The 27,941-nt window shown below is 43.8% G+C and overlaps 1 protein-coding gene across 34 annotated transcripts in view; it reads right to left on the reverse strand.

The window, feature by feature from the left end:
• The window catches only part of ank3a (ankyrin 3a), a 157,571-nt gene that overhangs the window by 15,066 nt on the left and 114,564 nt on the right, over positions 1-27,941 (reverse strand). For 32 of the 34 annotated variants that reach the window (XR_006083763.1, XR_006083762.1, XR_006083756.1 and 29 more), the window contains 10 exons: positions 27,714-27,925; positions 27,246-27,453; positions 26,957-27,053; positions 15,914-16,142; positions 15,664-15,789; positions 15,312-15,434; positions 14,758-14,787; positions 13,672-13,753; positions 6,154-11,964; positions 3,904-3,978 (listed from right to left, as the gene is read on the reverse strand). Coding sequence is in view for 5 of the 34 variants with exons in the window: in XM_042324471.1 (XP_042180405.1) it covers positions 3,904-3,978; positions 6,154-11,964; positions 13,672-13,753; positions 14,758-14,787; positions 15,312-15,434; positions 15,664-15,789; positions 15,914-16,142; positions 26,957-27,053; positions 27,246-27,453; positions 27,714-27,925 (6,993 nt within the window). In the remaining 29 variants the exon portion in view is untranslated. The remainder of the gene's footprint in view (positions 1-3,903; positions 3,979-6,153; positions 11,965-13,671; positions 13,754-14,757; positions 14,788-15,311; positions 15,435-15,663; positions 15,790-15,913; positions 16,143-26,956; positions 27,054-27,245; positions 27,454-27,713; positions 27,926-27,941) is intronic. The other 2 variants (XR_006083765.1, XR_006083766.1) reach the window with 1 other exon arrangement.

Genomic DNA, 27,941 nt, shown 5'->3' on the forward strand with positions numbered 1-27,941 from the left:
GACATGGACTGGCTTAAGCAGGGGGACACGTCTGGCACTGCAGGATTTGAGTCCCTGGCGGCATAGTGTGTTACTGATGGTAGGCTTTGTTACTTTGGTCCCAGCTCTCTGCAGGTCATTCACTAGGTCCCCCCGTGTGGTTCTGGGATTTTTGCAAAGCCACAGATGAAACAATAACAAAACGGTCGCACCGCCTGTGTTTTGGTAAAAAGCTGAAGGATGGGCCTGGAGAAATGTTTCCACCCTAAGATTAATAGAAAGAGCTATGAATGCAAGGACTGACCATCCATGATATCAAAAATATTGTTTTAACCATGTTATTAGGCTACATTTACAATGTTTACAAACATTGGAGAAAAACAAGCTTATATTTTCATGGAGTGTGACAGTTGAACTAAGCTCATGATGCATATACAGTGCCTTCGGAAAGTATTCAGACCCCTTGACCTTTTCCACATTTTGTTACTTTACAGCCTTATTCTAAAACAGATAAAAAATGTTTTAATCCACAGAAATCTACACACAGTACCCCATAATGACAAAGCGAAAACATTATAAACAGAAATACCTTATTTACATAAGTATTCAGACCCTTTGCTATGAGACTCAAAATTGAGCTCGGGTGCATCCTGTTTCCATTGATCATCCTTGAGATGCATCTACAACTTTATTGGAGTCCACCTGTGGTAAATTCAATTAATTGTACATGTTTTTGAAAGGTACCCAACTGTCTATATAAAAGGTCCCACAGTTGACAGTGCATGTCAGAGCAAAAACCAAGCCATGAAGTCGAAGGAATTGTCCTTGGAGCTCCGAGACAGGATTGTGTCAAGGCACAGATCTGGGGAAGGGTAACAAAAGATTTATGCAGCATTGAAAGTCCCCAAGAACACAGTGGCCGCCATCATAGTTAAATGCAAGAAGTTTGGAACCACCAAGACTCTTCCTTGAGCTGGCTACCTGGCCAAACTGAGCAATCGGGGGAGAAGGGCCTTGGTCAGGGACAGAGCTTTAAAGTTCCTTTGTGAAGATGGGAGAATCTTCCAAGGACAACCATTGCTGCAGCACTCTACCAATCAGGCCTTTATGGTAGAGTGTCAAGACGGAAGCCACTCTACAGTAAAAGTTACATGACAGTCAGCTTGGAGTTTGCCAAAAGGCACCTCAAGAATCTCAGACCATCAGAAACAAGATTCTCTGGTCTGAGGAAACCAATATTGAACTCTTCGGCCTGAATGCCAAGCATCACGTCTGAAAGAAACCTGGCACCGTCCCTACGGTGAAGCATGGTGGTAGCAGAATCATTCTGCGGGGATGTTTTTCAGCGGCAGGGACTGGGAGACTAGTCAGGATTGAGGCAAAGACGAGAAAAGTACAGAGAGAGAGTGCTCAGGACCTCAGACTAGGGTGAAGGTTCACCTACCAACAGGACAATGACCCTAAGCACACAGCCAAGACAACGCAGGAGTGGCTTTGGGACAAGTCTCTGAATGTCCTTGAGAAGCCCAGCCAGAGTCCGGAATTAAACCGATTGAACAACTCTGGAGAGAGCTATAAATATCTTTGCAGCAATGCTCCCCATCCAACCTGACAGAGCTTGAGAGGATCTGCAGAGAAGAATGGGAGAAACTCAGCAAATACAGGCGTGCCAAGCTTGTACTGAGTAAATGGTCTGAATACTTATGTAAACGTAATATTTCTGTTTTTATTTTTATTAATTAGCAAAAAATGTATAAAAGTTTAGAGTTTTGCTAATGTATTCGAAATAAAAACCTGAAATATCACATTTACATAAGTATACAGACATTTAACTCAGTACTTTATCCAAAACGTGGAAAAAGTCTAGGGGTCTGTCACGTTGGCATGAAGGATCGGGAGACAGACACAGGAATGTGTAAAAGTTTTTTTTTTTTATTGTACCCAAATTATGGCGTGTCGTGTAAAGGACCGGGGACGAAGACCAAACAAACACTATAAAAACACAGGGTTGAAACCCAAACAAAAAGAGCGAGGAGTACCTTGAATAAATAACACACGCACGATGATTAACACATGGGAGGAGACCCGTAATCATCTGCGCAATCCACAAGGGCATGGAAGCCCAAAACACACAGCACATGTACTCACACGCACCAACGGACATTGTAACAATAATCGACAGCCCAATGGAAATCAAAGGGCACACTTATACAAGCACTAATCAGTGGGAATAGGGGACAGGTGTGTGTAATGAAAGTTCCGGAGGGATGAGTGATATCCCTGGAATGAGTAGGTGTGTCCAAACTTTTGACTGGTACTGTATATATAATTTATGTCCAAAAATGGATTGCCCCCTTAAGTCTATCAAAAGTGTACGAGTTTGAGCATGTGTCCATTAGGCCTATGGATTTATACATTTTTATCCGTATGAATTAGATTGAGCAATAAAATCCCCACTTTTATTCCATAGGCTGGGATCTGCACTATGCAGTTTTGCAAGAGCACATTTTTCACTGGCTGTCCACTGGTTTCAAAACAATGATTGATACAGTAGGCAGCTTAAACTTCTTGAATTCAACCATTATTGGGTTCAAATACACATTTAGATTTGTCAACAGCCATCCACAACAACCACATTCCGTAAGGCACAAATAGCTAAATGAGAGAGCAGCAATGCGATTCACATCAATGTACTATGTAGATATCAATAATAAGTGATATCTGTATCGCCGTAGACTACATCACTGCTGTCATCCTTTCCTCCAAGGGTTTATTTAAGTTGGATAATCTTTGGATGCCGACAGAAGTCGCTCCATTGGAAGACATAGCTTGGACTGTAGCCTACAAAAGCCTATTCTTGTTCTTTTCCCACGATCCATCAAACCTATTTGGTGTGTCATCATAGTGGTCTCTGACTTGTTGTCAGACTCGCTCAGATGGAACAAACTTAAACTTGCACCTTTTTCAACGTTGATTTGAATGCCATTGAGAAAACAGAGAAGTGTCAAAGTTTTTTTCCCGCAAACATCCTTTCTGAATTTAAAAGTAATCTTCAAAATAATCATCTAGGTTTGCAAAAGTATCTGTAATCTGACTACAATACTGTAGCTGGTAACATAACGGATGACAGTTAACGGTTTTCTGTAATCACTTTCATGTAATCTGTTTCTCCCCAACCCTGACCACACATAACATATCATACTAATTTGAGTGTCCCGGACTGACATTTACTATGTTACGTTTAGTCTGAGACCAGGCTGAGAAGGCTGGTGGTGACTGGTTAGCTACAGGGAAGCAAAAGATTCTCCTTCGTGATGTGTATAATCGGAGGCGGAACAGCCGGGGCGAAGCCTGTCTGTCTGCCCACACTCATCACTTGCTACCCCTCAGCTCAGCAGATGATGTAGGCTATATGTACCGGGTGCGGCTCGTCCTTCCCACTGCTGAACAGAACTTGCGCTGCATCTGTGCTGTTAATATTAATTGTGCTTATTACTGAAAAGCTCTTAATCGCTCCAAAAACTCTTGTCCAGTCCAGTTATAAGTCAGATTTTAGTCATAGAGATAATTTTGTCTCGTCTCGTTTTAGTCAAATGAAATTAAAAATAATTTTCATTTAGTTATAGTTTTTTTGTGGATCTATTTAGTCAATTATAGTCTCATCAAATACCACAGAAAAATGTGTTTTATAAATATTTTAAGTCAATATTTTTGTTGACGGAATTAACACCGCATCAGTTCAAGGCATCCATTTCTGCACATGCATGAGTATGTAGAGCTGCAGTGTAAGAAGAGCATCACTCTGTAGAGGGCACTGTTTCCTCACAGTAATATCTATGTTGTTTTCTTGAGAGAGGGGAAAGCAGAAGAAGAGAGAGCCATGAAGACAGATGGTACTGGGACCAGGGAGCACTATTTCCTTACCAGTCCAGCTAAGTCCCAGGTGGTCGGCCACAATGGCCATCCGCAGGTCTGTTCGCTCACAGGGACTCTGAGGACCTAAAGGGCAGAGATAATCTAAATAATCAACACTGTTCAGTACCTTTTCTATTGACTGAAATAGGAGTACAGAGGACTCTTTCCTTTTCTGGCCAAGTGTGGTATTTTCCAAATTATATAAAAGCAGACAGTGTTTTGCAGCCTCTCCTCTGTGTTTGATATATACATATTGAATCAACAGGTTTACTGTAAATGTGCATTTTATTATTCAATGGCTTGTTTAGGCTGACAGCACTTCAGATTTAGTTTCCTGAATGGCAAGAAAAGGCAGAATAGACACTATATGACGGTCTACATTGTGTTATTTGGACACAGGTGCTCTGTGAATGTTTGTGAATATGTATCCTCTAAGCAGGCAGTAACTATCATAAGAACCATACAAACAAAATAATGTAAAATGGGTCAAAAGAGTCATGTACTCGTAGGAACTCTAGGGTGGATTCATAGTTCTTAAATGGGACTACACAGTACACATGCGGACAACCTTTATGTTTTTGCTAAGGCTAATTAGCTCAGAGACACAACTTGACCATGAAATAGAATAAACTAGAACTGCTGTTTTCAGTAGCCACCCTGCACAGACAGACAGATAGACAGACTCAGTAGCCGTCAACAGGAGACTGGCTGTGCCAGTGCACCAGTCACTACTCTGGCATGCTGAGGTATCTGACAACTAAGGGGTTGAGGGGAGGAGGAGAGTCTGACAAGGACAAGTACAGTACACAGTACATAGATGACAATGACAGAATGACAGCTACTGTTTGAAGAGAATAAACACGCCACAGGCAATCAATCACAACGACTTCATGCAACTAAGGTTTTAACAAGTGTGAAAGTTTTACAAACTAGGCTTGATCTCCGCGACGGGGGGCGCCCGAGGCCCCGCAACCTGACTGCCCTCCTTCCCACCAGTCCGCCTACTCCTCCTGCTCCTCTCACTGCCGGAGGCCCTGTCGACCTTTGCCCTTACGGACAAGGCCCTGGCCTCAGCTCTCGAGCCTCTACCAGACCTCGACGAGCGGGAGGGCTGAGAGGGGTCCGACAGAGAGGTGCTCCTGGAGGTGCTGTCTTCCTCGGACTGTTCTCCCTGTGTCTTTTTCTCTTCGTCTGATAGGCGGTTGGCCAGCTTTAGCGTCTCCCCGCTAATGCCCTTAAAGTACTCGATGGTGCGTTTACAAACCTCGCTGGCGTTCTCCCTACTCGTCTCACCTGACGAGCTAACCTGAGACCTGTCTTTGATGGGCAACCTGGAGGAAAACTGTATAGCTACTCTTTCCCTGCTAGACTGAGTTGTTACCTGCACTGATATTGGGGAGCTGGGTGTGCTGCTCTTTTTAATATTTTTGATTGGGATTCTAGACCTGGGCTCTACTTTGGCAATGACAGGCTCTGCTCTTCTCCTCACCTCAGCCTTGACAACCTGTTTGGGTTTTTGCTTCCCTATTGCTGTGCCTTGTGTATGGAACGACCACCCTGGCGCTTTGACAGGCAGCCTAGACTTTTGCTGCTTCGCCTCAGCTTCCTTGATGGCTTCACTTTGTCTTTGTTCAGCCTGAACACTGTTTTCTTCTACTTCTAGAGAGTCTCTACAGAACAAAGCTTCAATCCTACTGGCTTTCTGAAGGGTGGGTTCAGAAGACGACTGCAAATTAAACACCACACTGCCACATTGTATATAGTTAGCCTGGACGCTAGAGGATTCAAGGTTATTGTTGTTATTGCAGTTCTCTGCAGGGTAATCTCTTCTTTCTGACAGCTTTGGGTCTCTGTATCCGCTAAACTGAACCTCCAGTGACTGGTTTTCCAAGCTAATGTATTCTGGCATCTGACTTTCTGACATCTCTGCCTTATAATCTGTGTGATCCCCCAAGTCTTTTTTCACTGTAATGGCTATTCCCATCTTAATGGGGGTGCGTAATTTGGGGTCAACTTTAGAGGCCGTAATCGTGAATGAGGACGTGGTCTCGGCTACTGTGTCACCAGAAGGCGCATCGGTACAGCCAGTGTCAGTGCCAGTCTGTGCAGGGCTGCACTTTGCTGATGTGCTGCTGTCTGTGGCAGTCTCTAACTTCACCCCTTCACCCCTCTCCCCTGTTTTTGACTGAGAGGTAACTACCCCCGGACTCTTGCCCCCTCTCCCCTTGTCCCCTGATTTCCCATCAGAGGAATGCTCACCAATCTGGAAAAATTGAAGCCTCTCTTCAACAAAGTCCCGCTTGCTCATGTCAATTGCACCACTGCGCGTCATCTCAAACATCTTCCCCTCATGGAAGGGGAAAGGGTTAGGCTCGCTAGTCGGTGTGCTTTCATCAGTCGGGGTTCTAGCAGGGGTAGTGTCTGGAGTGGTGGCTTGCGATTTGTCCTCCACAGACAAACCAAAAGGCTTGGGATCTTCTTCTCTCGCTTTGGCATCAAAAACTCCTTCTCCTTCTCCCCCTTTGCTTGACCAGGGGTCAAAGTCTAAGCCTTTCGTGGCGACTGTTTTGAAGGTAGAGTTTAACTCCTCTTCGAGTTGACAACGAAAATAGTTATCTGCAAAGTCTTGTCTATCGCCCTGTCTATCTGGATGTCTTCCCTCAAGAGTGTAGTCTTTTTCTTCTCCGGTGTTTTGGTCTGAGTTTGCTTTCCCATTATCCCCTCCATCCTCACTTGGTGTTTTCTCCTCCTCTATGACTTCAAGCTTTGATTGACTAAAGGAACGATCACATGTCTTGCCGTCATTGGACAGGCTTGATGTTTTAGGGTCTTGTTCACTCAATCCATCATCCTCATCTTGAAGGTCATAGCCATCGAGAGAGTCTATTTCAGTGGCATCTGTGTCATGAGAGAACTCAGCAGTTGTGGCTATGGAGCAGTCTGTGATTGACTGGTCGTTGCCATTTTTCTCTAAGTCTACATCCTCTTCTTTTTCAACGACATTCGTGACTGACTCCTTGTTGTTTCCGTTCCTCTCAGGCTTTTGGGGTTTTAGACGCTTCTCTCCTTCCTCCTTTTCCTTCATCTTGAAGGTGTACTTTTTGTTGGGAATGGGATGGAAGACAGACTCATCGTCGCTAGAGTCGCTGTCGTCTGCTCCAGGTGGAACCGGAGAGGGAGGTTGAACCCTGATGATGGGCTCTGCAAGGAGGTGCCGATCATGCTCCTCTTGGAGGTTCACCTCCATCATCTCTGTCTCAGCCTCTGAGGAGGCACAAGATCCCCTCTTATCAGGGTCAGAATGCTCTGCCTCTAAAGGCGGAGGGGGGGGAAACTCAATGTAAGCGACCCTTTTCTCTTTGTGTCGTTTCAGTGTTTCCTGATTTCGGTTGGAGGGTTCTGATGAGGCAGGCTTGGTTTTCTTTGGCAGAGACTCCTTGTAGATGAAGGTCTTTCCTTCATCTTCTTCAGACTCCTCTGCTATTGGAATGGGCATTCCGGGCATGTATCCAATCACGGAATCTGGCGTTCTGGAGGCAATGCTCACCTCCTCAGAACTTGGTGTCTCAGGAGTAACAGGACTTTTGCCAGAGCTGTCCATGAAAGTAACTTGCTCTAGAGTGTCATCCTCTGGGCTGCCTTGAGGAGATGGGGTCTGTTTTTGTTTAATGGTGTAACGCGCTCCCCGTGTCTCATGCACTGTTCGGCTCTCGTGACTCACTATCTTTTTGTATGTTCCCAGCTTCTCAGCTGTTTCTTTTTCGTATTTCTTGCCCACTTGGATGCTAACATAAACTGGCAAAGGTTTGATGTCTTTGTAACCCTCAGTAACAATGTTTTCCAAGTACCCTACTTGATCGCTATCTATACCATTACACATTACAGTTGACTGACTACTATCAAAAGAATCAGATGATTTTTCTACTGATGAGCCGTTTGTGGATTTTCTGGATTCAGAGCCGCTGTGTAACCTATTTCTAGCTAAAGTAGGTATTTGTAACCCTGGCCTTTCACACAGTTTAACAGAGGTATCAAATTTTAATGAAGTGGATTGATGATTTTCTGAGAAACTAGATGGCATTCTAACAGGAATTTGCGATTCCGAGTTTTTTTTTAGACCACCGGTACTATTTGGGTTTTCTCGGACCACAACCTCTGTGTAAATTATTTTCTTGGTTGTCTCTTCTTTTCTGGCTATTCCATCTCTAAAACTCTGCTGTTCTCTTTGTGAATTGTGGTCTTTGTGAATTGACACTTGGGGTTGATAGTTTCCATTTCCATGACATTCCCAAGTTTTGAAGGACTTTTTTTCTTCCTGTTCATTTCCGTTTGTGCCGTGTTTAGGAGATGAGTAAATATACCTATTAGCACTGGGGCTTGGTCCACTAGATCCTCTTACCTCACTTTCTAGAACCTTCCTTGTACATCCTGGACTGTCTGGTGATTTGGGTATATTTGAGCCTGCAAAAACCTGATACACAGGCAGCTTACTTTCCAGGAGTTTTCTTACTGGGGGATTTGATGTGTGTCCCCATTGTGGACCCGTGTCTTGCTTTTGAGCCTCTTGTTCAAAATGTAGCCTAACAGCGCTGACTTTGGAGGATGACATTTGAAAAGGTTTGGAGGCATCACCCACATTGCCCTGTGAGATGCCATCCCCTGGTTTTCTATTGTCATCATTATATTGTAGCAGCACTCTCCTCTCTGGGCTGCTTGGTAAACTAGCACATTTTCTATCATTGGAGCCAAACCTGTCTCTGAAACGGTCTCTACATTCTTCACCACTGCCCCCATTCCTGTATGCTGATCTTTCAGGACTGCTGTGCGTAGAGCTAGGCCCTGATCGTGTTTCCCTAAAGTCGGACCTACGGGACTTCTTCTCAGGGGAAGAAAGCTCATCGTTCAGTTTCTCTGTCTTATCACGAAAAAACTGAGAGACTTCGCTAAGCTTTTCCTCTGCTTCCTTAACAGTTCTGTCTACTCTGTCTTCATATATCAGCTTTTCTCTATTCTTGCCCTGTCTGTCATCAGTGACACGCATCCAAACAGAGTGCTTTGGGCTACCAGGTTCTGAGGAATACTGCAACAGTGTTAGTTTGTCAAAGTTATCATCTACATTGGCAATTTGACCTGATTTGTCTGTGTTTGATGACTTCAAAATATATTCTTGCCTTGATCCACTAGACCTTCCCTGACTATAACAACTCCTATCTGGGGATTGAAAACGAGACCTGTCCCTTAAATACTCCTCAGTGTCAGAGTGAGACGATTCTGGTTTCTCAGAGAGAAGCATTTTGTCGGCAAAGTTGTAAGACTCTCCTCTGACTTCTGATGATTCATCATCATTATATTCCACAGAGTGCTGGCTGAGTAACTTCAGGGTTTTGTACGAGTCGTCTGCCATGAGCTGTTCAGAGCTTGGATGACTATCATCTTCCTGTGTCATGGGCGTGTTTACTCTGGAAGACTCTAGGTAACAGGGGAGCGATTCTTCAGGCTCCTCCTCTCCGTGTCGTGACATTCCACTGTTCCCTTGGTAGAAGTACATCTCCTTCTCTGGGTGATTTTTTGTCTCCCGGATGATGACCTCAGTTGGTTCAGTTTTGTTGCCCTTTTCAATGTGAACCTCAATTATTCTTTCAACTTTGGGCTTTGAGCTGATATCTTCAAGAACTCTCTGTGATGTGTCATCGTTGCCGGCCTTGTGCTCAAACAGTCCAGCAAGTTCTCTGGAGGGATCCCTGCCGGACTGGAAAGCTTTCATGATATCATGCACTGACATTGACTCTTCAATCCTCTCTGATGTATTCTCTTTACTCTGGGGTTTGTGGTACACCATTCGGGTAGTAGTTGTGATGTGGGTCTCTTCCTTAACTCGCATGCCCTTGCCCATCGAGTCATCGTCCGGGCTGATTTTCATCTGAAATGCTTTTGTTTGGTCCACATTGGATGCATTCAGCCCTTTGGGCTCAGCATCAATGTATCTAACCGCCCTTGTATCCTCCATCATTGGTTGCTTGTTATCTTCAGGAGACTCATAGCTCCTAATAACATGAACAACCTCAGTCCTTGTCTCCGTGATTACTGGTGGAATATCCTGGAAAAGTGTCTTGGGTCCCATGCCTTCTGCACTCTGTGGGGCAGATGGCGTCCTTTCACTCCTTGTCTCAAAGCCACTGTCTGAGAGGGGACTCTTGTCCTGGTCATGTGAGATGTCATCCGGAGATTCTAACATGGCATCAGGCCCAAATAGCACATCTGCTAGTTTACAGAGCTCCTTTTCTGAGGCAGAGGACCGCATGTTTGCGGGTGGCATTTTCAGCTTGTGCTCAGGTTTAAGCATACGTTTCTGTTTCTCCTCTCCTTCTCTTCTAACCTCATCAGATCTATGCTTTACATCTGCAATTTTTGAGATAGAGCTACTGCCAATGTCATTTGTCAAGTAGTCTACTACCTTCGATAGATTGAAATCTCTGTCTGGTATAGACTTAGTTTTGATTTGAGGGACCACTGTCTCATATCTTGGTGGATAACTCCAGTTGCTTTGCTGGGGATCCACTGTTACTTGTTTAGAGAACTGTACCTCGTCTGTTGTATTTGTTTTAAAAGCTGCCTTGTTATTCTTGACCGTATCCTTGGTTAGTATCTCACTAACTTTGACCAGGTCCTGTTTCACTTTCTCTACAATTCTGTAAGGCTCCTCGTCCTCCATTCTAGCCTCTTTGGGGAAGTCAGACTGGAATCCTTTGGAGGCTGAACTTGGTTCTGTTTGCAAGATGTTAGACATCCGTATCAAGTCCTCTTTCATTTCTGCCACGTCCTTCAGTATCTCTTGGCTGGAGGACAGCGGGGATGAGGTGGTGGATTTTAGGGCAGCCGGGGACATGAATAAGGGGGATTTGACAGGTGACAGAGTTCTGGCAAAGGAAGACTGGGCTTGAGAGTTTGTCTCAGCAGGCATAGTTTTTCGAGGGGACAAGAGGGCAGCAGCTGACTTTGACACCTCAGGGAGCTTTTTAAATTGGGGTTCTGGCAAAACATTTATAATTGAATACACTGGGACAGTCATTGGGCTTGGTGGGTTTAGTGGGGACCGTAAAGAGGCATATAGGGAACTAGAGGCTGAGGATCTTATGGACTGGTAAGAGGATGACGCTGAGGAGGACATGGACTTAAGAGTGCCATATCCAGAGGCAGAGCAGGAATTGAACGTTTTTTCAACCTCGTCAAAGGCTGCATTTACGCTTGTTGTTGCTGCATTGGTGGTTGCCTGTATCCTCCCCTGTAAGCTGCTGGAGAGTAGGGACGTGGGGGAGGAGGAGCGGTACTTTGTAGGGGATACTGTTCCATTGATCAGAGCTGCAGCACTAGGAGGAGTGTTGGATTTAATTGGTGATGAGAGGGAGGAAAAGAGACTCCTTGAGGGGCTTGAGGGGTCTGCACTGGACCGGACAGAGGAGAGGCCAGGAACAGTTTTTATAGGAGAGGACGATGTTGTTGTGCCAGTTCCCACAATGACACCCTTGAATGGAAGAGTTGAACTGTACATGTTCAGTGAGGATTTAGGGGAAGCAGGTGGCGTCATGGTGATTGATGACCTTTCTAGCAGACACCCTCCACCAGTGGTGATAGGAGAGGTTCTAGTAGACAATGCTGCCAGTCCCTTGATGGAAACATGGTCCGGAATGCTTCTGACTGGCGATGACTGGAGACTGGGGGTAACCTGAACTGGGTACTGGGCCTGCTGAACTACAGTCTTTATTGGGGATGAAATGGTCCTGTACGACCTGATGGGGGAAGCTATGTCGCTGACTGACTTGATGGAATGGGCCGGTGAGCCGCCTATGTTGGACTTGATGGGGGACACTGAGGTGATGGACCACACAGACTTCAGTGGAGAGGCAGTGGGCGTGTTGGACGATGAACTGGAGTGGGAACCGAATCCAGACTTGGCTTGGCCAGGGACGGAGACAGGAACAGCCGACCACGCCTGATAAGATCTCGTTGAAAAGACAGGTTTGTGAGTGTAGCCAGTAGGCTGTGTTCTCGGCGAGCTCCGATCAGTTGTTTCTTGAATAACCAAACCAAAGATTTAACATAAATTCAACGGAAAATAATTGAAATAATAAAAACAGAGAAACCAGAGAGAGAAAGTTGGAGTCAGTAAGGCCAATATTAATCAAAGCAGTAAGAATAATATAATTTATGAAACGTCAATTACTATCTAAACAAAGATGTGGTGAAAAGTGATTGTTTAAGGTCAATGATCTGTCACAAAATAGAACAGATGCAAGATAACACACAATGAAGCATACGTGGCAACAAAATGCTTGACATAACAGTGAAGAAGAAACCATTTCAAACATACCAAGACAACAACACAACCATTCTATTGACCATTGATGTGCTTTGTCTGTTTGCCGTTTTGCTGCAGTGCCTTTTATATGTTTGGTGCACACCATGGTCATATGTTTCCAATGCCAAAAATGACCCCACAATCCTTTTAGTATATTATTAGTGCAATAATTGTCTCAAGGGTTCACTTATTGATTGGTTAACAAGAAATGAATGCCCTGAACAATCACTAAGCCAATAAAAGTGAGGTGTTCTTCAAAAGAATGAAAACGCTACAAGATAATAATTGTATTTGACATTTGGATGTTGCAATGCCAGTAGTGTTCACACAAATGTTATGAGACAAAAACAAGGAAAATATATTTCACAAAATGGAGAGGGTCTGCAAAGTATACTAAACAAAAATATAAATGCAACATGAAACAATTTCAAAGATTTTACTGAGTTACAGTTTACATAAGAAAATCAGTCAATTGAAATAAATAAATTAGGCCCTAATCTATGGATTTTACATGACGGGGCAGGGTTTCGTTCATGGGTGGGCCTTGGAGAGCATAGGCCCACAGACTTGGCAGCCAGACCCACCCACTAGCGAGCCAGGCCCAGCAAATCAGAATTCATTTTTCACCACAAAAGGGCTTCATTACAGACAAAAATACTCCTCAGTACAACCCCCCACCGCCCCTCAGCCGATCACACTATTTGAGAAGCCAGATGTGGAGGTCCTGGGCTGGCGTGGTTACACGTGGTCTGCGGTTGTGAGGCCGGATGGACGCACTGCCAAATTCTCTAAAACGACGTTGGAGGCAGCTTATAGTAAAGAAAGGAACATTAAATTCTCTGGCAACAGCTCTGGTGGACATTCCTGCAGTCAGCATGCCAATTACACGCTCCCTCAAAACTTAAGACATCTGTAGCATTGTGTTGTGTGACAAAACTGCACATTTTAAAGTGGCCTTTTATTGTTCCCAGCACAAGGTGCACCTATGTAATGATCATGCCGTTTAATCAGCTTCTTGATATGCCACTCCTGTCAGGTGGATGGATTATCTTGGCAAAGGAGAAATGCTCACTAACAGGGATGTAAACAAACTTGTGCACATCATTTGAGAGAAATAAGCTTTTGTGCATATGGAACATTTCTGGGATTTGTTTTTTTTTCAGCTCATGAAACATGAGACCAACACTTTACATGTTGCATTTATATTTTTGTTCAGTGTATAAGACACCAAGCAAGGGTTGTCCGGGATGGATATGAATCATGACGCGTATGATGACAGTATGGAAAGTGCTCATAATTCTACACTATTGATAAATGAATATATGATAAAGGTAATATCGTACACTGCATATGAAGTTGAATAACGTTATTAATATTTTGTATGAACTGAGGATTTATGAAAGTAAAGATGTTAAACTCACTCGCTGCAGGGTCGGTCAGATAGCTGTAGCGCTTACGCAAAGCTAAGGAGGCAAAGGTATGACGTCGGTCTGGTTTTTCAGTCTGCAACAACAAAAACAACAAAATATCTTTTAACATAAAATAAAGATTGGATTTAAATGCCAAAAATGTATATTCCCTTTTTTGACATTACAGACAGAATTTCTCCCATTTTGTGATTTTGAAATCAAATCGAAATGATGCATTTTGCAGTGTGGGAGTCCATGTTGTTGAGGTAGTAGGCACTGCAAGTGATTGACTAAGAGATCCATGCTTTCCTCCGATTGGACAGATTGAGTGTGACCTTGGTGGCGCGATTTCAAGTGCATTAATCAATCTTATTTTGAAGAAACACATGCAATATGTGATTCTAAGATTTGGAGGAGTCCATTGAGATGTCAACAAGCTGACACTAAGAATGCTGCTGATCTTTCAAATAAATCATCTAAAGAGGAGGATGAATGTTCTTTTGAGATCATGAGACTTAATGTAAATGAAGGAAAACACTGAGATGTAGCTATAAACCATTCAACATTCTTGTCATCTTCTGCTGACTAGGCTATATTGAGTTTTCCTCATGCAACAAATAACTCATTGGTCTTGTAGGTGTTTCCAAAGCATGCACAGAAGATGGCTGAAACCACAATTAAGCTGGAGTACTATGCACTATGGAGAAGTTTATCCACTTCTATCTGCCACCCAAATGCACATTTATATCTTAAAATAGTGTGGAGGGATGGTGTTTTCTACTAGCCTACTGAACATATGGAAAGAACGATATGGAAAAGAAGCCAGGGTGGGAAACACAAATTGCTCCTCTTTGCTTGGGACGAGGACAATAATAATAAAACCAGTTGAATTGAACTGTCATTCATGCATTGCACAAAGTCACTTGACTTCTCACCAATGACAAAGACTACTATCTGCTGCAAAAGCCTCGTATACATCATTAATCAGATAACGATAATCACCACACATTCATATACATTATCGATGCTAGCGTTCACAATAATAAAGCAACGAAAAAACAACAAAGCAGTTCATGCGATGAGCAATCATGTATTTACCTCATCATCAGGATCAGACTCCATCATGTCCTGGTGGTTCCCAAGATGCATTGCAGACAAGGGGAAAGATGACACAATGGACAGCGGGTGGTTTATAATAGGTGTGGGTGGAAATAAACATCAGGAAATGAGAATGAAGCAGCTGAGAGCAGCAAACCATATTGGCATGGAAAAGGCCATGGAATTAACTAGTCCACAGGCCACCAAAGACCCAGAAAAGCAGCAAAAAGAACAGCAACGTAATTCAGAGTTTTTGAACACTGCACAGAGAAACAAAAAGAGAAACGCCACCATAACTTAGCCCTATTACTCTTCCACACTTTGAGAGAGGTAAATTAGTAATATAATGTGTATGACTGAATGTGTGTTTTGTGGGGGCATATAATTGGCATTGGCAAAAATACAGATAAAAGACACAAGCAGCAGGCATTCTAACCAAGTGGAGGACAACCACTCTGGAATTGCTGCTGTTACTGTACTTTGTCCTTCCATTAATTTACATGAGGATGACATGATATGGCCCAGAGGAAACATCATTCACATATCCAGCCTACCTTCTTATGAGTTGGCAGTGTGATATTCAAATTACATACAGCAGTCTGTGGAAGACCTTTAGTGGTTTTTGGCTCTCTCAAGAATGAGAGTCGACCGCATGGTTCTTGGCCCATGTCTCTGACCTAAGGAGCAAAAAAAGCATATACAATAAAAAAAATATATATATAAAATAAGAGTATAATGACATTCCTTTCTTGGTGCTCAAAAAAGGCATACGTGCCAAAAAAGGAAATGAGAATTAGAGCTTACAACATGTCGGCAAGTTTGAAGGACGATCATCCTCTCGCATACCACTATAATAGAAAAGTGTGACCTTTTACATATAAGAGGGGGATGAAAATGTGACGCTACCTTCACATTGAAAGGAAGCCGGTTCTCTTTGAAAGAGAAGAAGTTGAAGATCAGCTGCTGCCCACTCTTGGTAAGAGGAGATAAGTTGCCATAGCAATCCACATGGATAGGCTTGCCCTCCAAGACCTGTAAAATCATTATCACCAAGAGCATGTCAATTCAGATAAACCATGTATCTGTGCTTGTGTCTACCTGTGTCAGCATATTTTGTGTGTGTGCGCATGAGTGTGTGGGTGCAAATAAGACCCACCTCAATGTCCTTGCTCCTGGCCACCTCTTCAAAGTTCTCCTGTTGTTCCAGAGTCTTGTCCACCTTGTCGTCCGTCATGCAGAAGCAGCGGAGGCGTGACTCTACAGGATCGTTCATCTTGGCAAACACCACAAACTTGGCCAGGTATGGCACACAGATCAGCTCCCGGTATAGCTGAGAGGCCAGACTGACCGTCTCAGGAGTCTGGTGACAGTCTGTAAGCCAGAACCTGGAGGTAAGGAAAAACAGAGATGGTGAGTAAAGCTTAATACGTATATTGAAGCCAACCACGGAGTCTTTTTGGCAAGAGCTTGGTTGAGGGGGCCATGAACATTATAATACATACAAAAGCTTGATAAAGCTTTTTTGATAACAATTGATCGAAATCAGGGCTCTCCAACCCTCTACAGGAGGGTAGCTCTCCAGGATTAGGGTTGGACTTACCAATGAGCGGGTGGCTACAGTTTCCATACAGAGGCCGCATTGTAGCTTACAACCCCCTAGAGCCGTTTTTCAACCATCTACACACACTACCATATAATGACAGTGAAAACATGTTTTAAGAGATTTTTGCAAATGTATTGAAAATTAAATAAAGAAAAACACTACATGACCAAAAGCATGTGGACACCTGCTCGTCGAACATCCCATTCCAAAATCATTGGCATTAATATGGAGTTGGTCCCCCGTTTTCTGCTAAAACAGCCTCCACTCTTCAGGGAAGGCTTTCCACTAGATGTTGGAGCATTGCTGCGGGGACTTGCTTCCATTCAGAAATAAAAGCATTAGTGAGATCGGCACTGATGTTGTGAGATTAGCCCTGGCTCGCAGTCGGTGTTCCAATTCATCCCAAAGGTGTTCGATGGGGTTGAGGTCAGGGCTCTGTGTAGAACTTGCAGGTGCAAGTTCTTACACAACGATCTCGACAAACCATTTGTGTATGGACCTCGCTTTGTGCACAGGGGCATTGTCATGCTGAAAAAGTAAAGTGCCTTCCCCAAACTGTCCAAACAAAGTTGGAAGCATAGAATATTCTAGAATGTCACCGTATGCTGTAGCATTAAGATTTCCCTTCACTGGAACCAAGGGGCCTAGCCCGAAACATGAAAAACAGCCCCAGACCATTATTCCTCCTCCACCTAACTTTACAGTTGGCACTACGCAATCGGGCAGGGAGCATTCTCCTGGCATCTGCCAAACCCTGATTTGTCCGTCGGACTGCCAGATGACTGCCAGAACGCGTTTCCACTGCTCCAGAGTCCAATGGCGGCGAGCTTTTAATCACTCCAGCTGACATTGCTTTCAGAGGCAGTTTGGAACTCGGTAGTGAGTGTTGCAACCGAGGACAGAAGATTTTTACGTTCTAAGCACCTCAGCACTCGGCCTACCACTTCACGGCTGAGCCGTTGTTGCTCCTAGACATTTCCACTCCACAATAACAGCACTTACTGTTGACCATGGCAGCTCTAGCAGGGAAGAAATTTGATGAACTGACTTGTTGGGAAGTTGGTGTCCTAAGACGGTGCCACGTTGAAAGTCACTGAGCTCTACTGTAAGGCCACTCTACTGTCAATGTTTAGCTATGGAGATTGCATGGCTGTGTGCTCGATTTTACACACCTGTCAGCAACAGTTGTGGCTGAAATAGACAAATCCACTAATTTGAAGGGGTGTCCACATACACTATATTTACGAAAGTATCTCATTGAAATAAGTAATCACACCCCACATGTTAGAATCACCTTTGGCAGTGATCATAGCTATGAGTCATTCTGGGTAAGTCTCTAAGTGCTTTGCACACATGGATTGTACTATATTAGCAAATTATTCAAGCCCTATCAAGTTGGTTGTTGATCATTGCTAGAAAGCCATTTTCAAGTCATGCCATAGTTTTTCCAGACGATTTAAGTAAAAACTGTAACTAGGCCAATGAGGAACATTCAATGACGTCTTGGTAAGAAAATCCAGTGTATAATTGGCCTTGTGTTTTAGGTTATTGTCCTGCTGAAAGGTGAATTTGTCTCCCAGTGTCTGTTGGAAAGCAGACTGAACCAGGTTTTCCTCTATGATTTTGCCTGTGCTTAGTTCTATTCTGTTTCTTTTTATCCTAGAAAACTCCCTAGTCCTTGCCGATAGCATACTCATAACATGATGCAGCCACTACCTGCTCAAAAATATGAAGAGTGGTACTCAGTGATGTGCTGTGTTGGATTTGTCCCAAACATAACGCTTTGTAATCAGGGCATAAAATGTATTTCTTTGCCACATTTTTTTCAGTTTTACCTTAGTGCCTTATTGCAAACAGGATGCATATTTTGGAATATTTTTATTATGTACAGGCTCCCTTCTTTTCACACTGTCATCCAGGTTAGTATTGTGGAGTAACTATAATGTTGTTGATCCATCCTCAGTTTTCTCCAATCACAGCAATTAAAATGTTTTAAAGTCACTATTGGCCTCATGGTGAAATCCCTGAGCGGTTTCTTTCCTCTCAAGCAACTGAGTTAGCCAACAAGATGTGGAATAAGTCAAGTGTGTGAATACTGTACCCACATCCATACCCATACATGCAGTCAGAACCTAGCCTTTTCTGGGTCCTAAGTGACATTTGTTGGGGGGCCTGTCATGCCAAATAGTGTTCTCCCCTGCATCATACTGGAAATCGATTAGCTGTTAGCGACCGTTGCTGGGCAGTTGCTAGAACTTGTCAAATTCTGCCTTGGTAACATAATGAAAAAAATAAATAAATAGCCTTCATTGCTATGCTGGTTGCTATGTTCTGAGGGCGCGGAGAGAGGGGCGCATGCAGTCAAAAGACAGGGGAAAATGTGATGTTACATGTTATTTACGAGTTGTTTTATCTTTAAATCTCACCGATTATTAGTGGATAAAGTACAAAACATGGTGTTTACTTGTTTGAAAACCTTGATTTAGCTAACATGAGAATGCTGCAAGCAAGCATGGATGCTGCAAACGATGGATGCAAACACTAGCGCGAAATAACACCACTTTTCCCAATATCTTTATTTAGCTAGCTAAGCTTTGTTTTTTAAAATTCTATTATTTGTGTTTGTAGATAATCAGTTGATTTAAATGGTTCTCTCTTGTACTAAGTAGCCTATGACAAGTGCTATATCAGCTGTAACAAAAGCTGAACTCTATTAGTCAATCTTCTGGTCATGAGTGATCAGATTACAACTGGGTACCATTAGAGATGCTGGTTTCGGACTATATCTATAAGTAAGGTTGCAAAGGGTTGGAAACTTTCCGGGAAATCTCCGGAATTGTTCCGGAAATTTTCGATGGAAGTTAAGCCCGGTAATGTTGGTAATTCTGCTTAAATTCATCACAAAGGTTAGCTTCTAACAGTGAACCTTTATTGTGGGATACACATAAGGAAATTCTAGGTCTTGTGGCATTTTTTTGGTTAAACTATCCCCAAATCAATGGAATTCCAACCCTCTGCATGCACAGTGCACTCTTCCATCACATGTACAGCTGATTCTCAAGATCTTGCACACTAATGAGCTGCTATTGAGCCCACACTACTACACTGTCTGAGCCAAGGACTACACACTTCCTGGTAAGTTTAGCTAAACTAGTAAATAGTAACCTACAGCAAAGTGTGTTTAAATCATTTCTAACTTGTTAACAATTTCTGATAATTAGTATTAGCTACCATGTGGGTTTTTAGCTTGCTTGAGCCTGCTAACTGAGGAGTGTTAATTCACCTGTTTTCATACATGTTTCATTTTAAAACATGTATCTTACAACAGAGTTGTTTAATCTAACTGCTTAACTATTTATCTGTACATGGAATTGTATTTGTTGTTTTTTTACTCATTTTTTTCTAATCTTAAAAGGAAAATGCCACAGCACTATCTTATGTGAGGAGACATTTCACTGAAGCTAATGTTGATGGAAAAGCTGTGTACATTTGCAAATACTGTGCCAAATCATGAGTGAAGAATGCAACAAAGATGCAGAATCATCTGGCCAAGTTCCCTCAGCGCTCACAACAAGCAACCTCTGACAAAAGTCCCTCTACTTCTATTCGAGGTGAAAATGACGAATCAGACACCTTATCGATAGCAACAGGTCATGGTCCTCCTGGAATCAGATGTTTTTTTGACTCAATGGAGGAACGTAGTCAGAGAAATGCTGATGAATGTCTTGCTCGAGCTGTGTGTTCAACTGGTTCACCCCTGATGCTCACAGGCAAGGTATATTGGAAGAGATTTCTGAATGTTCTTCGCCCAGGATACACCCCTCCAACCAGACATGCTTTATCTACTAATTTGCTTGATGCAGAGTTCAACAGAGGTCAAGTGAAGGGCAATCAAATCATAGAGAAAGCAGACTGTATTGCAATCATCTCTGGTGGGTGGTCAAATGTTCATGGGCAAGGAATAATTAACTACATCATCTCCACCCCTCAACCATTATTTTTCAAGAGCACAGACACAAGGGACAACCGATTGCAGATGAGCTGAAGGCAGTCATCAATGACCTTGGACCACAGAAGGTATTTGCACTGGTGACAGACAGTACTGCGAACATGAAGGCTGCTTGGTCTAAAGTGGTGGAGTCCTACCCTCAACATCAAACCCATTGGCTGTGCTGCTCATGCATTGAATCTGCTCCTCAAAGACATCATGGCACTGAAAACAATGGATACACTCTACAAGAGAGCCAAGGAAATGGTTAGGTATGTGAAGGGTCATCAGGTTATAGCAGCAATCTACCTCACCAAGCAAAGTATGAAGAATAAGAGCACCACATTGAAGCTGCCCATCAACACCCGTTGGGGTGGTGTTGTCATCATGTTTGACAGTCTCCTGGAGGGGAAGGAGTCGCTCCAAGAAATGGCCATATCACAGTCTGCCGATATGGACAGCCCCATCAAGAGGATCCTCCTATATGATGTATTTTGGGAGAGAGTGGTAAGCAGCCTGAAACTCCTGGAACCTATAGCAGTAGCCATTACACGGATTGAGGGAGGCAACGCCATCCTGTCTGATGTTCAGACTTCGCTTGCAGATATAAGAGAAGAAATCCGTACTTCCCTGCCCACTCCCCTGCTGCTCCAAGCAGAGGAAACTGCAGTTCTGAAATACACCAAAAAATGTGAAGACTTTTGCCTGAAGCCCATACTCACCGCTACACACCGTATGCCTGCAAGAGCATCCTGTCTGGTGCAGAGATCAACAAGGCCTATGGTGTCATCACTACCATGTCTCGCCACCTTGGCCTGGATGAGGGCAAGGTTCTTGGCAGACTGGCAAAGTACACTACCAAGAAAGGTCTTTGGGATGGAGATGAGATATGGCAGTGGTGCCAACATATCACATCAGCCACCTGGTGGAAGGGACATTGTGGATCTGAAGCTCTTTCCCCTGTTGCCTCCATCATCCTCCAAATCCCTCCAACATCAGCCACCTCAGAGCGCAACTGTTCCTTGTTTGGGAACACACACTCCAAAGCACGCAACAGGCTGGTGTCGATCTGGGCAAATTTGAGGCTTTTTGAGGCTGAAACGAGCCATCCTCAACAAGGTTGGAAAGTGACAGTGAAGATAAGGCCTCAGAGTCTGATGTTCAAGAGTTGGACATTGAGGAGGTCCAGGGAGAAGACATGGAAGCCTGAGAGGAAGACAACCAAAGCTTTAGTTTCTAGACTATCATTTTACAGATGTATGTTGAAGAAGTTTTTGGGAGATGCGATGGATCATTGGGGATCATTCAATATTCCCTTTCTTTTGTTGTTCAGTGAAATCATCCCTTGTGAAGAGTCAACTCATTTAAAGTTCAATTCGTAACATGTTTTTTTTATATTTTGGAAGGATTTAATAATTTGCAATTATGATAAGGTAAACGGTTTATGTTTCTGTCTCCATATGATATGGTAAATATATCCAATGCAAAAAACATCTACATTTAAATTTTATTTGCATATATTTTTGTTAATTCCCATATATTCTTGTTAATTCCCACAGAAAGTTTCTACCTCTGAATATTCCCCAAAATGTACAACCCTATCTAGAAGTATAGGACATGCTGTGGTCTATACCAGGGAAATGCAAAAGGAGAAGGACCTGTAATAGTAGATCATAGGATATCCTGTTGCAGTAAGGTTATTGTAGCAATAACAGTGCCTATTTGGAGGCCTCCCGGGTGGCGCAGTGGTTAAGCTGTGCCACCAGAGACTCTGGGTTCGCGACCAGGCTCTGTTGTAACCGGCCGCAACCGGGAGGTCCGTGGGGCGACGCACAATTGGCCTAGCGTCGTCCGGGTTAGGGAGGGTTTGGCCGGTAGGGAAATCCTTGTCTCATCGTGCACCAGCGACTCCTGTGGCGGGTCAGGCGCAGTGCGCGCTAACCAAGGTTGCCAGGTGCACAGTGTTTCCTCCGACACACTGGTGCGGCTGGCTTCCCGGGTTGGATGGCGCTGTGTTAAGAAGCAGTGCGGCTTGGTTGGGTTCTGTATCGGAGGACGCGTGACTTTCAACCTTCGTCTCTCCCGAGCCCGAACGGGAGTTGTAGCGATGAGACAAGATTGTAGCTACTAAAACAATTGGATACCACGAAATTGGGGAGAAAAAGGGGTAAAATGTACATTTTTTTTAACAGTGCCTATTTGATACTAATGTGTTTGTGTAAATAAATAGACTTCTTGCTGAATTACCACATTCATTATATGTAGTTTACCCTTGTAAAACCTTGTTCCATCCCAAGCTGCCATGGTGTAAACAACTTCCTCCCAGCAGCACCAGCACACTATACTCATTCACTATACTCATTCATTGCAGTGGCAGTGCTGGTAGTCGCTCTGTGCCTTTTTCTAGCTAAGCTTTCAAAAAGGAGGTAAGACAACCAGATATTTGCCATGTTTACAGTGCACAATTAATTATCTGATTATATGTCTTATTAGCATAACGTCTCAATTATAAGCAGTATGTTTGTCACACCCTGATCAGTTTCACCTGTCCTCGTTATTGTCTCGCTTGTTTTCCCCAGTGTATTTATCCCTGTGTTTCCTGTCACTCTGTGCCAGTTCATCTTGTATGTTTCCAAGTCAACCAGCAGTTTTCCTGTTCTCCTGCTTTTTGCTTTCTCCTTTTTCTAGTCCTCCAAGTTTTGACCCTTGCCTGTTTCTGGACTCTGCACCCGCCTGCCTGACCATTCTGCCTGCCTTGACCACAAGCCTGTCTGCCACTCTGTACCTCCTGGACTCTGATCTGGTTTTGACCTTTTTGCCTGTCCACGACCATTCTCTTGCCTACCCCTTTGGATTAATAAACCTTATAGGACCTCAACCATCTGCCTCCTGTGTCTGCATTTGGGTCTCGCCATGTGCATTGATTATGTTACCGTCCTTTTTTTAAAGAGCCATTCCTCTGGAATCCCTACAATCACTGCAGTGAGTGCAACTTTAATCACGTCAATCAGTAAATGCTGAGGGACAAACAAGGGGAAACATTGAAATAGTCCAAATGGCTTTCTCTCCCTGTGTCTTCTTATGGCGTCTGCATATTAGGTTCGGGCTTGCTCCTAGCAAAACTCAGCTAGGCGACGTGAAAGTCTGTGCCTTCCTTCTCCTCATCCTGTTGCTCATTCTCTCCTCTTCCTTCAGACGACATCCTGTCTAGTTACATCTGATTGTCCAACAACCTGCCCACCTCATCCCTCCTATGTCTGACCACTGGCTGCTTTCCCTCCGACTTCAAGACAGTCAGTTGGACCCCTCCTCAAGAAACAAACAGGTATCCTTTTCTATCTAAAACTCCATCCATGTTTGCTTTTGATTTGGAGGATGGTAGCATCTAACAGTTGTATTTCATTATTTCCTGGCCACCGCTCGGTGATGCAAACAACGCATTTCTTTTCAGAACCGTCCACGGATATACCCTCCGTGGTAAAAGTGTAGCAAACAGGCACAGACACAGGTCGGTAAATTAGTCACGGTGGGTTTGTACAAAAGGTTGCTTCTCTCGAGCTGTTCTCAGTCTACACTGTTAAAATGAAATGGTTTGAAACACATCTTGAGATGGTTTGAAACATTACATGGTGTGTTGCATCACTACTTAATCAAGGGACTGGGAGCACTACCGGAAAATATTGATTGTGGTGTTTTGAGTTCTGCTTAGTGCAGAATAGTGGTCTTCAAGGATCCACCTGTACCGGAATACCTAAGAGCCAAAAGATTGAGCTACTGTAACCCAGAGTATGTGAGTGTACTACTGCCTCCAAGGACTGGATGTTCGACATGTCAGAGAATCATGTTTGTTGTACATAACATATTTCTATCTGAATGTTCCAAAACATTGTGTTCATTGTGTTCACCTGTAACCTTTTTTCTTTATGCAACCTTCTACTCCTCGGTCTCCTCCTCTTTCACTCTGCTCCTGTTCTCCAGGATCTAGGGGTTCTGCCATGCCCTGAGCAGCCTGCCGTATACCTTCCCCACACCTTGATCCACCTGATGTCCTCCATGACCACCCACCCTCCATGATGCCTCTTTACTTACATTATCTACAGCAGTGGTCACCGACCTTTTCTGAGTCAAGATCACTTTGTTAGTCAAAATGCAAGCTGAGATCTACCGCTCAGATTTTTGTTAAACATGACTTAAGCGTAAGCCTATGCAACATTAACCAATTAAAAAACAGTTATGTAGCAATGAGGTTTGTGCAGTAGGCTATAAGCCCAATATATTAGTCCATGCTTGAATTGCCCTGCCAATATTGTTCTTCTCAGACCATTTTCAAATTATATTTGACAATTATAGGTATATAATCACACTGGTAATTGATCAGTTGTTGTATTACTTTTCATACACAGCTTAATGCACAGCTTTTCTGGACTGATGGCCTGGATCTGATGGTCAGTCTGAGGGGAGGGAGCTTCTGATGGTCAGTCTGAGGGGAGGGAGCATCTGATGGTCAGTCTGAGGAGAGGGAGCATCTGATGGTCAGTCTGAGGGGAGGGAGCATCTGATGGTCAGTCTGAGGGGAGGGAGCATCTGATGGTCAGTCTGAGGGGAGGGAGCATCTGATGGTCAGTCTGAGGGGAGGGAGCATCTGATGGTCAGTCTGAGGGGAGGGAGCATCTGATGGTCAGTCTGAGGGGAGGGAGCATCTGATGGTCAGTCTGAGGGGAGGGAGCATCTGATGGTCAGTCTGAGGGGAGGGAGCAGCTGCCTTTCACCCGACTCACCGTTCCTCCCCTCTCCTTGCCATCTCTGAGAAAATGGGACCGTCTTCCAACTGATAGTGAAAATCAAGTCGCACTGTATTTTTGCCTCATGCACCAATTCATGTTACTCCTATAACCAGAGAAAGTTCAATATTCCTTGATATTAAAAAGGACAAGCCACTAATAATAACGCAACTTTGCTATACTCATTCATTGCAGTGGCAGTGCTGGTAGTAGCGAGAAGGCAACTAGGGGGAACGCACATTTATGGCTTATAAAAGAATAACAACTTAAACATGAAGTTACTCATAAAAACATCCAGCTCTTTGCTGTATTTGTTGAGTTTCTCTAGTCATGGTTTTAAAAGTTTTGTAATCTCACAGAATAAACTTCGCTGTGCGTTCAAGGCTTCTTTTTACAGTCTATAGATCATGAAAACTGTGTAGACATGGCGATCTAAGCTACTTGACTGGCCAGCTTTAGGCCTATAGGTGCACTTGATTTGCTCTCTGGGTCTGCCGGGTAGGCGGAGTTCTACCTTCAGACACATGAAGAATGGGAACACTTCGCCTTCCCGGAATCAAATGTACCACCTGCCAACAGCGCAAAACAAATAGGAATGCAAGGCTTTATCGTAGTTTTTTTTACATAAATGTTTTTACATAAATGTCGATCAGGAATGCCTTGGAGATCGACCGCAGTCGACCCGTTGGTTACGACTGACCTAAAACTATTGTTATTGTCAAATTGTTCAATCTAATCTGCTAAGAAACTGTGCTTGCCATATCATCCGGGGCACAGTGAGATACACATCGAAACTACATACACTAGCACTACAAACACTCAGTCTCTCCCTTCTGAGACTGACTGCCTGTTGAAGGAAAGTGACAGGCAGAACCACCCACCTCCTCTTTATCCTACACGCTAGAACAGAGATTTAAAAAAAAATCCCCCACACCCTACTTCTGCCAAGACTCTGAAGATCCCCCTCTCTCCTACTATGTACTTTACTTGTCATTCATACTTCTGTTTTCTCAAATAAATTCTATTTCATTGTTTATGTGTTGATGTTAGCCTATACTCGTGTATTTCAGGCTATAACTTCCACGTGGGTATATCAAATGGCACACCTGTTCCACAAAAAGGGCAAGGTTTTCATATTGCAATCTGAAATATTGAATTCATTAATTGTTGTAAATCCCCTTTTTGGTATTTGTGAGTTCAACATTATACAACTGTCTGTCGTGTCCTGCATTATATTCAACCACAAGTGTACTACTGTAGGTCTGAGCTATGCCATGTGGTGGAGGAAAACAATCACAATAGGACTAATAGCTTACTTTAGCGTAAGACAAGACAAGGGAAGCTCAAAATAAACACACGCCAGCCAGATGAGCCAGTGTATGAATTGAACTGATTTTCACATGAATGAAATAATATTTGCTGCATAGGAGCTCACATTGCGATCTGAAAGGTAGGTTAACGTGCAGTTTACACGATTTCTTTGCTATTTCGATTTGGATGTTGTTGAAAAGTAGATTGAAGTAATGTATTCATATTATTAGCTAAACAAAACTCATTTTAGCAGAGAAAAATTGTTTGCGGAAATCAGCTTTGTTTACATAGCAGGGATTTAAAGAACGTCCATTTGGCTGTTAATGATCTCCAAAATCCGAAGCATTAGCTCATCACACCATTGATATAGCAATGGGCGCTAACAGCTAATTGAATTCCCCCACCTTGACAGCAGAGAGAACATTTTGTTTTTAGAGTTAATTTCCTTTTGCCATGGGGCGTTGAGAAAATGTTGCAGTTAACTGGTTGTGAGCATATGAGAGAGCATGGCCTTACCTGGCCGACACATTTGTTGTGAAGGAAACACAGTCTGTGACAAAGGACAGGGGAGTGGTCCCTGTGATGTCCTCCCACTGGGCAGGAGATGTTCCACCTGGATGGAAAACCACAAGAAAAGACAAATCCCCATCCCTGGTTAACCTTTCATCCACCTACTGCAAACCCTGTCCTTCCACCCTGTCCTCCAAGTAGGAGTGAACCTTGTTATCATTGAAGGTCTGAATCAATTTCAATAGAGGTATGTTCTCAGCCACAAAGGTTGTTCAGAACATCCTGAAGGACTTGCCTGTGATGCTGCAGAGGAGGCGCAGGCAGGGGGTGGAGTCCCCCCTGTGTCCACTGGGGTGGCCTTCTGCAGATCGGGGCGGAACAGGGATCGTCATGGTAATGGGCTTGTGGAACTTCCTCCTCCTGGGCTCCACGGTAACTATAGGGCTGAAGGTGGCCCTGTTGCCGAGAAGATTCCTCACCATGTCGTCTGGGACGGGCTGAGCCTGCAGGGAGGGGGAGGACGGATGAAAGAGGTGAATGTTCTCTCATTTGTTCACATTAGCACAACACATGACAAAAGCCATTATCTTTTAAAAAGTGATGTTAAAATAAATATCAATTGGATGAAGGTAGCCAACTCATCATCAATCAAAACAATGCTCTTAGCTCAAAAGTTGGGAAATTAGACTCAAAGCTTAGAGCAAAACAGAGACTAGTGGAGATCCTAAACAATACAGCTAACTGATTGACTTGGCTTTCAGACCTGCAGGCCAACGCGTATCTTCTTGGTGAGCGCCCCCTGTGGGAACGAAGCCTGGACCATGGGCACTGTCTGGCTGGTCAGCGTTCCACCCTCTGGACCCATGTGGTTACTCTCCTGCTTGATCCTGGACACCACCGCAAAGTACTGGGGGAAGTCCCTGGTGATGATCCGACAAATCCGCTTCTTCTCCAGCTCAGCATTGCTGTCCAGTTCTGTTGGAGAACACAT

Source organism: Oncorhynchus tshawytscha, linkage group LG01 (assembly GCF_018296145.1).
Source record: "Oncorhynchus tshawytscha isolate Ot180627B linkage group LG01, Otsh_v2.0, whole genome shotgun sequence".
In the NCBI taxonomy this organism is placed as follows: Eukaryota; Metazoa; Chordata; class Actinopteri; order Salmoniformes; family Salmonidae; genus Oncorhynchus; species Oncorhynchus tshawytscha.